The sequence below is a fragment of the Lonchura striata genome, chromosome 8 (genome assembly GCF_046129695.1).
Source record: "Lonchura striata isolate bLonStr1 chromosome 8, bLonStr1.mat, whole genome shotgun sequence".
Classification (NCBI taxonomy): Eukaryota; Metazoa; Chordata; class Aves; order Passeriformes; family Estrildidae; genus Lonchura; species Lonchura striata.
In genome coordinates this window covers 35,641,284-35,655,781 of record NC_134610.1, presented here as the reverse complement: position 1 = coordinate 35,655,781, position 14,498 = coordinate 35,641,284, and the positions used below count along the sequence as shown (strand labels likewise).

The window sequence follows — 14,498 nt, the reverse complement described above, 5'->3', positions numbered from 1 at the left end:
AATTAGAAGAAATTCTGGCAATTGTTACAGGTGTCTCTTATTTTTTTCCTTTTTTCTTCTTTTCTTTTTTTTCCCCCAGCAAGCGCAGGAGCTCATCCAGTGTAGCCAAGGACAGGCAGCCATCACCATGGAGTGCAGAGGTTCCTGAAAGCAGGAATGCTTCACTGGGTAGGTTACTCACTGCTCTAGGAAATTCTGCACTTTGAAAGCAGATCTTTTGAAGATCTCTGGACAGAGCTGCAATTCTTAGAGCACTGCTGAAATTATTTATGTGTTTCATAGAGGCACGTGACCATGGCCATGACATTTGTGTAAATTCTTGGGAACAAGTACAAGTAGCTGTAGAGAAGACTTTGGAATTTGGCCAAGAAACCAGGATTAAATGGTTGTGTTTCACAGGAGCAATGCAAGATCACAGATTGATTGGACATTAATTAGAGACCTGGCTATTTATGGAATGTTGCCCTTTTACTACCTACAAATTCTCCATAAACAACTTATGATTTTTTTTTCAAAAGGGTTTTTATCCACAGTTATCCAGCAAATAAGTTGTCTTCTGTGCCAGAGTGGATATTTATTGTTGGTGATTGAGGCTTCTGGGTCTCTGACCACTCTGCTTGTCAGAGAGCCGAGTCCTCGAAAGCCGGATAGCGTAATGAAATCTTCCTCTATGAAGGCGGGACGGCTCACAGGCGGCTTTTTTCCAGGAGCGTTTATTGAGGAACAGCAATTCAGGGAGCGAAGGGAAAACAACCACTCCGGGAGGGAGCTCGCTCTGAGAGCCTCGAACAGGGGGCGGAATCGGGATTATAACGGGGACAAGAGAGGGAGGGTCCAGGCATGAAGCGTTCAGTGAGGGAAGGCTTCGGGGGCAGAGTCAGGGTCGAGTGGCAGGGTTATAACCAATGAGGGTAAAGGGAAAGAGCGGTTTCAGGGAAGGAACCAATGGAGGTATAAAGAACAAAGAATTTTCTAGCACCAAGGGATGACAGACATACTGATTGATAACAGGGGAGGCAGGGAACTACACACCTGTCACCTCCCAGGGTAATTCGGGGGGACAGTTTCCCAAGTCCCCTCCCACAGGTGATGTTCTCCTCTGATGTGATTCTCTTTCCTGAAGGAACTTCAGTCTGAAAGTTTCCATAAAATCATTACAATTATTATTTATTGATGGCAATGGCTGGTACAATCTGCAAGCCATCATGATAGATAGTCCTTTCTGCAGGGAGCTCACGATGAAATGAATGATTACAGATTTGCATTTTCCTGTTCTGCTCCAGCCATTCACTGTTCCAATTAGCATTCCTGCCAGCACCCTCCGTGGTGCACAGACAGAAAAATGCAGAATGCAAAAGGGACCAAGTGCAGAGGCGTGGGGAGGGGAAAAGTAAATCAATGAACAGTTATGGGATCTATTGACTCTTGCTAATGGTCAGGGGGGAAATCAGTTCTACATTTTATTTTTTAAAAAAAATTAAATTATAGGTCATTGCCCCATATAAAAAATTACAGTGTCATCCAGAATTTAATTGTATCAGAAAAAACCCTAAAGTACTTACAGGTAGCCATTGGCTGTACCTTTGGAAACAGATTGATAATGCTGTAGGTAGCTGTCCTGTGTCCTGGTTTTATGTAGCAAAGAGTTTTTAAAAGCCATAAGTAAAATACAGTATTTCAAACCGTTATTGCAGCATTTGGAGATTTGGTATCTCATGGAGAAAAAAACCTTCAGAATGTTTCATCACCATCCAACTTGACTTCCAGCACCCACACGTTCAACAAGGTCTTCAGTTTTGAGAAGGTAAGTCTGTATTTGCATAATAGCTGAGCATGAACATTTATGTATCCTCATATTTAAAGAACTAGAAACTCAAACTACCAACACACAGCTTTTGTTGCTTATGTGAATGAGCTTGATTTTGGAAACACAGTGATTGTGGGTGGATTTTTAAGCTTTGTGGCTTTTTATCCTCTAGGCAGAAACCAGGCAAACCCTGAGACATAATACCATGAAATATAAAATACAGTCACACACAAGAAATACCCTGAGATACTTAGTTCAGAACTTGTGTGAGTTAAGATGTTTGCAATATATTTTTTTTCTTATGAAATCAAAGATATGATACAGGCTTTGACATTCAAGTATTTATTTGCCCATGGATAGTCCTGCAGTGGCATCAGAGGCACTGTGTATTTATTGTATAGGTATTCAATATTTATAGAATCTATTCCTTTGTAATAGAAATTTGTTACAATGTAGTGGTCACTGCTTTTGTGGTTTGGTGTCAAGGCCTACAAACACTTTTGCACACATTTCTCTTTGTAATAGATGAGGTCTTTGAAGGGTTTTAGTGATGTTGTTCAGCTGTTAGAATTCTGTCTATGCTATGACCACAATGCTTTTCAGATGTCACTGCTATCCCTTAAAAAAAGTCTCATCACTGCATTTAGTACCATCCCATATACAGTGTTGCTTTACAGCCCCCTGAATGTGTTGTTGTTCTTTCAGAGCCAGCCCCAGTACTCCACTGCAGGGAACCTCAGGGCCCTGCTGTGCCAGGTCTTGTCGCGGTACCTGGCGCATCCCGGTGCCACGGGAGGGAGCATGGCAGCCAATATCCACCACACCTTCTGCTTCACCAACTCCTCACTTCTGGAGTCCTTTGCCCAGGAGTTCAGGACCCAGCTCTCCCAGGTGAGTGCCTGGGACCTTCCCTGGGGGCTGCAGCTGGGAGCTGTGGCAGTTCACACCCGTCAGGCAGGGTTGGGAGCTACAACACGGCCCCTCGTGGGCAGGAGTTGCTCATCTCTGTACCCAAGTGCAAGTAGGGCACAGTGAGGCTGAGTTAAATCTTGTGCATGGGGTTAGCCCAAAGACCTTCCAAGCTGAGTACATGGATTGGAAAGCCAAGGGTCATCCAGCCATCAGCTCATGGCTGCTAAGGTTTCTCACCACGCCTAGGCCTTGCTTTTTATCTTTGTTTGCCCTGCTGCAGTGGCAGGTCAGTAGAAGAGCATGAGGATGTTGTGTAAATAAGAATTTTTAAACCTTGGGAAAGCAATAAATTTATTTGTGTATTACCTCAGCAGTATAACTTCATCCAGTGACTCCTGCATCTCATCCAACAATTCATGATTAAAGCAGTACTTGTCTTTGGGAAAGTAATATAATTAAAGGAAATTAATCCTTTAAAGATAAAGCCTTTTTTTTTTTCTTTTTTTTTTTTTTTTTCCTTTGCCAAGGTTAGGGTTGATATTAATTTTCTTGTATTCCTAGTCTTTGGACTCTTTAGCTCATTGTGAATCGTAGGGCTTGTCTGAACAGAGAATTTATTGTACAACCTGGGGTGTGAACGTAAAACACAGTCACACTCTCAGTTATTGCCTGTCCTTTGAATGTATTGTTTGCAGACTTGCATACAAGTGCAGTGCCAGCTGAAAAACATAAAAGAACTCCCCAGCAGCAAGGCTTCTGGTTATTAAATAATTCCTTCTGGTTCTTAAATAATTTCTTACATTTTTATTTGTTAAGGTGCAGCACAACGCAGAGTACCAGGAGACCTTCGTCAATGAAATGGTCTCATTTCTGACACTCGTCTCCCAAGTGCAGAATGACACCTCCCTGTGGCACCTGCTTTTGCTGGCCCCAGATGTGTTTCAGGACAACATGCAACTGCAAGACATAATTGATTTCCTTCAGAATCCAAGCAGGTAAAACAGAGAAACTGGCAGGAGAAGCCCTGAAAGCTGGTGGGTTTGTTTACTGACCTCTAAGGACATCACCTATCCTCTTGAAAGAAGGGTGTTACCTTAAAGGCATTATTTGTTTGGGGAATGATGCAGCTCCATGCTAATGCAACTCTAAGGGTGTCTGTGGACTGTGAGCAGTGTGATGTTTTTCAGTGACTCTTGTTTCAGTCTTTCAATGGGAACTTGATATAAACTCCTGAGTTTTCTCCCGGCCTGTTTAGAGGTACTGTCATGCCCTTGTACAGATAGAAAAGCTGGTGAGTCACAGGCACTGCCTCTGGTGGAAGAAAAACCCTCCTGGCTGGATGAAGAAAGCAGCTGGCTGCTTCTTTCCAGAAAAGCACAGAGCCAAGTTCAGGTTGCTTTGGAACACCTCAAGCACTTGTAGGGGAGCCATAATGTTGTTTTTTAAAACTGATTACCCAATATACTGCTGGGTTAATCTTTCAAGACTGATCCCAAGAAAGCAGAGAAGAGAGGGAGCCTGGTTTTCTTCCATATGGGCTTAACACATCTGACTTGCAGAAGAAAGTGCCAGTTATGTATCTGCTCAGTGGTTATATGAAAAACAGAGCTGGCTTAACTGCATTATTTAACTGTACTGAAATATTTGATGCAGTTTGCACCTAAGGCAATACAAATTTCTAAAATGGGCTTAGCCTTGAAATCCGTTTCCTGGGCTGTAGTTTTGGTTAAACTCTACCTGATCTCCAGAAGATGTGAGTTACTCAAGATTAGGGGACTCTGTTCCAAATCATCTTCTGGATGTGTGACTAACTCTGCTATAAAATATTCTGGATAGTCCAGTTGTTGCAGTACATGGAGGACACCAAGAAACTGAGTGTCTTCAGACTGCTTTTTGTTTTTAGCTTGCATATATGAGCAGTTGTGTTAAGAAGCCAAAAGAAGTTGTAGAAGCTTTGCCACTTAGATTGCACCCAGGCTTAGAGGGACTCACTTTTGATCACTGGTGTGTTGCTGAGGCACTTAGAAACCTGTACATTTAATATCAAGGTAATTTTCCATGCTGCATTGTGAGACCCATGTGTAAGGATAATGTCCCTATCCTTAAAGGAGTCAGCAGCAGTGTGGCAAGAATTGTAATTTTATTCAGAAGCGTTTTGTTCATGCTGCTGTTTCAGTCACAGGATTATTACATTTGTTTGCTTTTTCTGGCTTGCAGAACCCAGCCTGAGAACCAGCCCTGTTGTAGTGCCCAGGGAGAATTAATATTTACTGTGCTGCTCTGCTTTGCTCTCCAGCTGCAGAGCTGGGGGAAGTTATCATAGGCACGACAAAGAGGCACATAGAATTTCATCACCAGAACTGTGCAGTGCTTTTATGCCTGGCATCTGGCACTGTAAATGCATGAGTAAAGAGTTATTGCAAAGAGATTGCACAAATAGTACTTTTAATGATGCTTACAATAGCACATCTTAGTGAGCCTGGCCACGTCTCTTACTCAGGCAGGACTGAACTGCTAAAGAAATGCTGTTCGGGGATTTGGTTGGTTTTTGTTGTTTTTTGTTGGTTTTTTTTTGTGGTAGAAATACGAAGGTATAGAAGAGAAGAACTTTTGCTCATTGTTGCATCTGTATGAACCAAGTCATAAACACCACCAGTGTGAAACAGTAACTTCCAAGTCATGAATCCTACAGAAAGTTTTGTGGCAAATTTTATTACTCACAAAAACCTGGTTTGCAGACTGATTTCACAAATGTTCCTGTTCGTTGCTCCAAGATAATTTTTCAGCTGAGCACGTAAGCTGAGCTTTTTCTCCACAGCCAAAGTCTGCAGAAACCCTGCAAGACTGAAATAAAAGGGCAGCAGCATCTCTTGTTTCCATGTTTGCTGCCTTCTGATATGCGTGATATGCATCCATTTTTGGCAAGCCTGTTTCTGCCTCCTCCTTGGCTCTGCCATTGCTCAGCTAAATTTGTCATTTATAACTGGGTTTCTTCCCCTCTAAGACTCTTACAAGCACATCTGCAGAATGAAAATGATGAGCACCAAGCCCACAAAACCTGCATGGAGACATTATGTTAAATTAGGAGAGAAGAGATTCCCAGTGCTCTGTTCTCAGTAGCAGCCTGTTCCCACAGATTAGTATGTATTTATTCATGCCACTGAGATCAGCCCAGCCAGGTTCTTTGTGTATCACCTGCAGAACTTGAGGCAGGTAAGAGAGAGATGGTGCATTTCAGTGACCCCACAGCTACAGTGAAGGCTGCTCTTTGTACAGGAGAAGAAAAAGGGACTAATAATCACAGTGAAGTTTTCAGTAACCTGCACACCTGAGCAGGTAGTCCTTTAAATTAGTTCCTCTGTGATATAATATGCCTGATTATCAGATTGTTCCTTCCTAAGACTGAAAGACATTCCTTGCTTCCCTGTCAGCCTAGCTATTACAGCATGAAAAAGGAAAGAAGAATTGGAAATGGCAACAGTTATTTGTGATTGCTTCTTCCTTCCACACATGTTTTCCCCCCTGGGATCCCTGCTCTCCCGGAGCCTTGTCTCCTTGGTTCTTGGAGTTTTTTAGGAGGAAATTCCCCTGCAGCAGTGAATCACATGGCTGGTGTGTCACCTGGGTGTTTTCTGAGACCTGCTGGCTGGATTTTAGTGCCCTGTAGATCTTACATAACTCTCTGAAAAAGTATACCTAATGAGTGCCACCTGTGTGTTTGTGCTAATACACCACCACGACTTTCCCATCAAAGCCCCTGGTGTTTGTATCTTGTGCATGATCAAACAAATCATTAAAAATAGGGATGAAGTCCTGTCTGTCCAACATTTTAAGAATGATAGGCTGTATTCCAGCTATTTCCTATTAAAGCACATAAACCTGTAACCACAATGTATTTTCTTTTTTCTCCTCTCCTTCAGTGTTGTGCTGGCAGCTCAGAATGTCTCTGCATCTCTTGTGGGTGATGATAGATTCAAAACTGTTCAGAATGAGGTTACAGATTCTCCACATTCCCTGAACTGCTTGGAGCAAGGTAAGACTCTTCCATTGAGTCATATCTCTGCTGAAAACCTGTGGTGTTGAGGAGAAGCAAACTGCAGGCTAATAAATAACCATACAGATTGCACACTGTTCAGGGTTCAGCATAATGGGTTCTTCCTTCAGCTTTTTACAGATGCAAATAAAATGCCTAATTTCAAATGGAAAGGTAAAAAGGCTTGAGTTTGTCAGTAGACAATGAATTAACATGAGTTTGCAGCCTCAGTGGAAATGGGGAGCAGTAATGTTTTACCTTGATTTGCTTTTTTTGGGGGGTGATGTCAAAATCTGCCTCTGGTCGTGGACTCTGTGTAACTCAGCTTGGTGCAGCAAGGCAGGGGCTGGGGCTGGGCTGCACAGTGAGCTGTTTACATCCAGATGAGCCATTCCTTCAAATCTCTATCCCTTCCAGCAGAGGTATCCCCCTCTAACTGGGGATCTGGGAACAGGCAAGGGGAAGGAACTAAATGTTACAAGGGGCAGATGGGGATTGCAGTCCCTTCTCTACTTGTTTTGTGGAGATTGTGGAAGTTGAGGTGGATAAAAAGAAAGATGAGGTGTGCAAGAAGAGAAGACATGGAAAATGGCTGTTGAGAGGATTGGACACATGGGGATATCAAAATGAGTGCAAATGACTGTGAGAGACATAAATGATGCTGCAGACAAAGCTTATGTGTGTGCAGTAAAAAAGCAACCCTTAATGAAGGAAAAGGTACCGTAATAAATACTTGGCCACCTTACTCTGCACTACTGACAGCAAAGTGATCCTAAAGCAGGAGACCTCTGTTAGCATCCAGATCCCAGGAACATTGAATTGTTCCTGAATTATTTCAGCACAGAAAGTCACTTCTAGGATGCCATCCTCACTTCCCTTGAAAGACCAGGAAGAGCTACACCCCAAAAGAACACTCAGATTTGTAACCAGGATATTGTGGCTTGTGGTAGGAGTCTAAATTCATATGTGAATCTGAATAGATTTGCCATTATAGCATTTCTCAGGTTCCAGAATTACGTGATCTTTACTAATATGCTCTTCACATTTTTATTGTAGATAAAGAAAGAAGTTGGGTGACCAGATCTATTTGTAATTCCTTTGCTCACTGGAAAGACAATCACACTTTAGTATCTGAATTGGAGGAAGTTCTAAGGTGAGACATTAGCTAAAGGGGTATTACTAACAGTGTAATTCAAATATATGATCTTTGCTCTAAATCACCTTACATTTCCACTTGCATTGATTTCATATTCACTAAAACACTTTTTTGTTCCCCTCCAGAAAAATAAAGTCACCAGAGATTGGTGGAAAGCACTCCAAGAGGTCCATTAATTCAGATGATTTAGAAGCCATACAAAACCATCTACATCGTTTAAAAGGCTTTGAGGAAAAAATGAATAGAAGTGAATTAAAAAGCTTAAATCTATTCAGAAATTTGAAGAATGAAACATTACAGAAATTGTATGCATTTCTTGAACTGGGAATGAATCCACATCATGATTATAAATTAAAGGAACCATATAATAAGGAAATAATTGATGAAATCTATAACATCACATCACTGCAATTACAGAGTGACTTTAATGGGACTTCCATTTTCAAGACAATGACCCAGTGGAAAGAAATTCAGAGGGCTTTAAAATTAGCTACAATGCTTTGGAATCCAGCTCTCCTAAGTAATTCCAATTTTAGTACGTTGAAAACTAAGGATGCTCTCAAAATGTTGTTCTCCACAAACATGCCATCACTTCTGGAAAGTCTCAGAGACGGTTTGAGTGGATTGCAAGAAATCCCATCTGTGTTTTCTGATGATCTGCTTGAGCCTGAGTCTTACAGAAACTTCCCAGAGAAGCTCCTAGCTCTTGAGAAGATGATTTTTAGAATGATAGGCACAAATGTAGGTTATCAGTACCTCCTGCTGCCTGTGTTTGAGCTGATGAGGGCCGTAGAAAAGTCCATGGGTGAGGCCTGGTGGGATGAGTTGAACATCTACTGGCACATCGGGGAGAAGCTGAGATCCATGAGGTGGAATAACACAGCCATCATCGCCTATGGGCAGTTTTTGGAGGTGTTAAACAGCCATTTGCAAAAGCTGAATAATAAATCAAGTGGTGTCTTCAGTGAAGAGTTGGATCAGCTGTCACAATTCATAACAGCTGTGTTTAAAGAGTTTGGGGAAAGCTCTGGAGTAGCCAATATCTCACAAGTCACTCAAGCCATCCAAAAGACACTGTACATCTTAAAAGACTTACAGCTGAATTATAATGTCAGTACATTAAAATCTATAGATCTTTTCTTTAATTTTAACAATAAAACCCTGGAGAGCTTGTCTGAACTTCTGAGAACAGGAATGAAAATCCTTCATTATACAAGTGCCAGGGAAGGTTCCAGTGATGACATAATTAACCCTATCTATAATTTAACACATCTTCTACTGCAAGAGTTCAGCCAGTCTCCCTCACAGCACAATACCTCACTACAGGCAAAAATTTGGGAGTTCTTGCGATTAGCCTTGGATCCTTTCCTTGAGCACAGCAGCAATGGCTATAGGACACTCCAGAACTGCTCCTTTGAAGAGCTGCTCAATGTAGGCCTTGAGGTGCTGTTTGAAAATGCCACTCTGTGGGAGTCCTCAGCCAGGAGCCCCTGCAAGCCCCTCTTGGATTCCTTGAGCGTGGAGGGTGGGACAGGGAGCAATGACACCTTTACCAGGGTGTTCCAGCTGGCCATGAGCAACCTGAAACTGTCCCCAGAGTTTGCTGCTGCCTACAACAGCAGCAGGGAAAGCTTTTTCAAGGAGCTGTCGTGCCTCACCCAAGCTCTGCGTTTGTCTCTGAGTTTCCTTTCCAAGTTAAACCTTGTCTCTGAGCTGGGAAACTCATGGCTCCAGGAGAAGGCGAGAGCTCTGAATGCAGCCACAGAGGGGCTGGTGCAGGGTGATGCCTCATGCCCCATCCCAGCCCAGGATGTGGGTGATGTGTCCCCATCCCAGCTTTTGAACATGCTCCTTTCTGCCCTGCTGAACGAAACAGCGCTGAGCTCCCTGAATTCCTCAGCCAGCTCAGCAGCCTGGGAAGGGCTGCCTGTGTTTTCCCACCTGTCACCACCTGCTTCCATGAGGAACAGCAGTCTCTACGAGCTGCTACAGGTGGGCAGAGCTGCTTCCAGCCAGCCTGAGTGGGGACACTTCTCCCGGCTGTGGCATGCCACTGGCAGCCTGCTGACCTCCAAATGGAGCCTAACAGAAGTGGGCGAATATGTGGAACTCCTGCAAATTATGAAGAAAGCTCTAATCCTCGTGGACTTTGGGGTAGCTCCTGGAAAAGCACTTATGCTTCAGATCTTTCATAATTCTACTGAAGCAATTGAATCCTCAGATCTGAGTGATTTGCATCATTCTTTAAAACTCTTTCTCAATTCAACTTCTGCCACAGACAGCACACTGGACTTGGAAAGAATACTTCAAGAAGTACTTCCTCTGTATGATGGGGGTGGTGAAGGACTGTTCTACTCTAATCCCTATGGAAAAGAAAATCAAGATGTTCTCACTATGGCTGCAGTGATTTGGAATGAGATTATTTTAAACAGGACTAATTTTAATACAGAGAATGCATGGGAGGTTATCAAAATGCTTGCACTCGATGCAATCTCTCTTGAAGACATTGCAAATTATCTCAGCACAAATGAAAACGTGTCATCATTATTTTCTGACTTCTTGTTGACTCCTGGAATGTCTGAGAATTTTGTGGAACATCTTCTGTCCCTTGAGCAGCTTCTTGGTGCCATGGCAAAGGTGAATACCAGTGATCATTATCTGCTGATCTCTTCTTTGTCTCAGCTAATGCAAATACTCCTTCATGGAAGGCAGGAAAATGAACTTGATGCTTTCTGGCACATTGCTGACAGTCTTCAGTCATTGAACTGGAATAGCACAGACAGTCACACTGCCCAGTCACTTCTAGACATGCTGCAAAATCTGCTAAATACAATGGAAAATTACTCCAGTCTTCCTTTCAGTAAGGAACTGAAGCAGGTGCTAAACTATGCATCTTCCATCTTTGATCTGTATGATGAAGATGATTCCAGGGGAAACAACATCTCCATGTACTTTAAGGCCATGCAGAGGGGTATCTTAACTTTGAAAGGTTTGCAGAAAAGGTATAACGTAAGTGAGCTTGAATCTCTCAGCCTGTTACTTGATTCTTACAGTAACTATACCCAGAGACTGATGGAAATGTGGGGAGCAGGAATGAAAGTTCTTCATGACACCAACTTAAACAAAACATTTGAGGAAAAAATGGACGTTGTCTACAATTTCTCACATTTGCTGCTGCAGGAGTTCAGCCAGTCTCCCTCACAGCACAATACCTCACTACAGGCAAAAATTTGGGAGTTCTTGCGATTAGCCTTGGATCCTTTCCTTGAGCACAGCAGCAATGGCTATAGGACACTCCAGAACTGCTCTTTTGTAGAGCTGCTCAATGTAGGCCTTGAGGTGCTGTTTGAAAATGCCACTCTGTGGGAGTCCTCAGCCAGGAGCCCCTGCAAGCCCCTCTTGGATTCCTTGGGCGTGGAGGGTGGGACAGGGAGCAATGACACCTTTACCAGGGTGTTCCAGCTGGCCATGAGCAACCTGAAACTGTCCCCAGAGTTTGCTGCTGCCTACAACAGCAGCAGGGAAAGCTTTTTCAAGGAGCTGTCGTGCCTCACCCAAGCTCTGCGTTTGTCTCTGAGTTTCCTTTCCAAGTTAAACCTTGTCTCCGAGCTGGGAAACTCGTGGCTCCAGGAGAAGGCGAGAGCTCTGAATGCAGCCACAGAGGGGCTGGTGCAGGGTGATGCCTCATGCCCCATCCCAGCCCAGGATGTGGGTGATGTGTCCCCATCCCAGCTTTTGAACATGCTCCTTTCTGCCCTGCTGAACGAAACAGCGCTGAGCTCCCTGAATTTCTCTGACAATGCAACAGGCTGGAATAACCTGACCACGCTCTCCAGCGTGGCACAGGATGAGCTCCACAACTTGCTGCAGAGGCTCCAGGGTGCCTTCAGCCTCACCAAAGGCAGTTACTACACAAGTGCCTGGGATGTGTTTAACAGCCTCCTCAGCACCAAAGGGAATCCAGCTGAAGGAGCTTCCCTTGCAAGGCTGATGGAAGCAGTGGCAAGTGACTCTGCCAGCGATCTGTCTGCTCTAGAAATCACAGAAGCCACCCTCTACATTCTCAATGGGCTGAACATCTCTGGCCTGCTAAACGAGTTCAATATAAGTTCCAGCTCAGCTTTTCTCTCCAACAAGACTAGTTTTAACAGTGTGATTGATTTTGTTGCTCATCACTTCACTGTCGTGGCAGAAACCCTTTACAACAAGACCCTGCCTTGGACTCTGAGTGACCACACACTGTCCCCAACCAACTTGATCACACAGTGAGTTTGGGCTTTGGGTATTGTAACTATTGATGGGTTTTGACCACCATTCTCATTCCAGCATGAGAAGTATGGAATTTTCTTCCAGTGGAACAACCTAAGCCTGCAATCACTGTAATTTAGGACACAATGTATAATCTGGGTTAAATTGAAGAAGAGCAAACTTCTCCTTGATCTGAAAGTCAGATTTACAGGAAATTTTGTGTGTTGGCATGTTTCAATGCACAGTGGAACAGAGTCCTGAAGGAGTGTCACCACCAGTGGTAGGCTCTTTGGAAAACCTTCCTTTGTGGTATGACTCTCTAATTTTTGATCCTCAGTCTCCCTTAGGTGTGCCTTTCCATCTATATAATGCATCCATCACATAGATGTGAACTTTTCAAGTGTGTTTTCTTATTTTGAGGTGAATGACAGCTTTGGGAAATAACAGCAAAAATAAGTGATGGAATAAAACTGGGGGGGGACCCACTTAGGAGAGATGGCTTTCATCTGGGATTCTTATTTACTCTGCTGAGGAACAGCATCCACAGCTGACAGGTCGCTCGCTAATATATACCTTGTTTTTTTTTGAAGGAGAAGCTGATTTAAATTCCCATCTTCTTTTTCAGATTTCTGTTTTTAGAATTTCAAAACACCATCTTGAAGGTGACAGCGAATAACAGCTATAACCCTTACCTGATGTGTTTAATAAATTCTGAGGAAGCTGAAGACAGGGAATTGACAGGTGATCATGATTTCATTAATGCTGAGGGGCCTCAGCTGGAATGTGTTTTGCCTAATGGTGGGAAGGAATGGTGCTACATGGTTTTATCTGCTGGCAATTAATTGGAGCTGTGAGATCTGTGGAAGCCAGACTGGGGTTTTGTTTATGTCATGTTGGGATTATGAGTTTCCATCCCAGTCTCTCCAGAAGGCACATCTCTTCTTTTTGGTGTGATGACATTCAGACAAAGCAATCTTAGAAATAGCAACATCTTTCCCTTCACAGCTTTATGTAGCTGTAATATGCCAGCAGTTATTTCTGAGAATTAACATTATATTTCACATAGATACTCATCATTTGTACTTATTGTAACACCTGAGAGGTTTTACCTGTGCACCTATTACCAGGATGGGGTGGATTTCACTAGGAACGGAGCATCTACTTGAACTCAATCCCTTATAACCCAGATTACAATTTAGGCCTTGCTCTGTGATTTCAGAGGTCCTCAGCTTTGGGAGTTTGTTGGAAAATAGCAGTACTCAGTTGGCCTCAGAATAAAAGTGTGCATATTCCCATCTGTGAAGTTTTTGGCATTTTTGTCTGGATTAACTATTGTTTTTTTCCCCTGCACAGAAAACATCACACTGCTTTTGAAGCAAACTCATCTGAAAAAGAACTCTTTTATGCAAAATAATACCTCTGAGAAACATTCATCCATACCAGAGCTCTTGAAGCTAAAAGTGAGTCTGCTTAAAATGGTTACTTGAAGGACATCCCACAGTGATACATGAATGCAATGACAGTCTTGAAAAACAGTATATGGAAAAAAGTTTTCTTAAGAGAACAGCTGATAAAAACTAGGACTGAAACTCTGTGTTCTGCCTACTGCCTATATTTGAAGGCCGTCTGTAAACTGGGTTGAGGAACTTGTTCTTTTATCTGTCCCTATGGGTGTACACCCATTTTTCAGAGAAGGTAGAGGTGTTCCTGTCCTCCCATGTGCTGGATAGGATGGCTCTGTTTTCTACCAGCTGTCCCAGAAGGATGAGCCCTGCAGAGATGGCCAGTGGCAGCGTATTCCTCAGTGCACCATTAGTTTTAAAATTCAGTATATTGAGACTTCCTGAAGCGCCTTACAGAGCTGAGATCATTCTAGGATGCCTCAGCTTCACTTGAGGAGGAGGTAGGGAGGAGTTCTCTGAGGCACAGATAGGGATTAGATACCTCTGCCCTGCTGAAAATCCGTGGAACTGTGCACTCCTAATTGGCAGTTAGCAGCATGACTAACTGGGTTACTGCTGTGCCTAAGGAGCTGCACCAGCACCAGCGTGGCTGGAGTCAAGTCCCCGCATGCTCCTCTACCCCCAGATGTCTCACAACAGCAGAATGGCTTCTGAGATTAAGCATCAGTATTGATTCATGGAGTTCCCTCACCAGCTTTGGGTTTGGCAATGCCTCATTTGAATAAAATGCTTCTTAGCCCATGCATTCATGACTGCACTAATAGCATGCATGCACTTTAGTCTATTGCTCCATATGAGAAATAGCATTTAAAAGTCCTTTTAAAAAATACAGCAGTATGCAATGTTGTTGCTGTGTAATATATCTGTAACAATAATATG

General features: G+C 43.2%; 1 protein-coding gene across 1 annotated transcript in view; it reads left to right on the top strand.

The window, feature by feature from the left end:
* Positions 1-14,498, top strand: part of ABCA12 (ATP binding cassette subfamily A member 12) — a 78,926-nt gene that overhangs the window by 18,545 nt on the left and 45,883 nt on the right. The window contains exons 4-12 of the mRNA XM_077785195.1: positions 80-168; positions 1,695-1,804; positions 2,513-2,698; positions 3,536-3,714; positions 6,640-6,752; positions 7,809-7,905; positions 8,034-12,173; positions 12,782-12,897; positions 13,510-13,616. Of these exons, the coding sequence (XP_077641321.1) occupies positions 80-168; positions 1,695-1,804; positions 2,513-2,698; positions 3,536-3,714; positions 6,640-6,752; positions 7,809-7,905; positions 8,034-12,173; positions 12,782-12,897; positions 13,510-13,616 (5,137 nt within the window). The remainder of the gene's footprint in view (positions 1-79; positions 169-1,694; positions 1,805-2,512; positions 2,699-3,535; positions 3,715-6,639; positions 6,753-7,808; positions 7,906-8,033; positions 12,174-12,781; positions 12,898-13,509; positions 13,617-14,498) is intronic.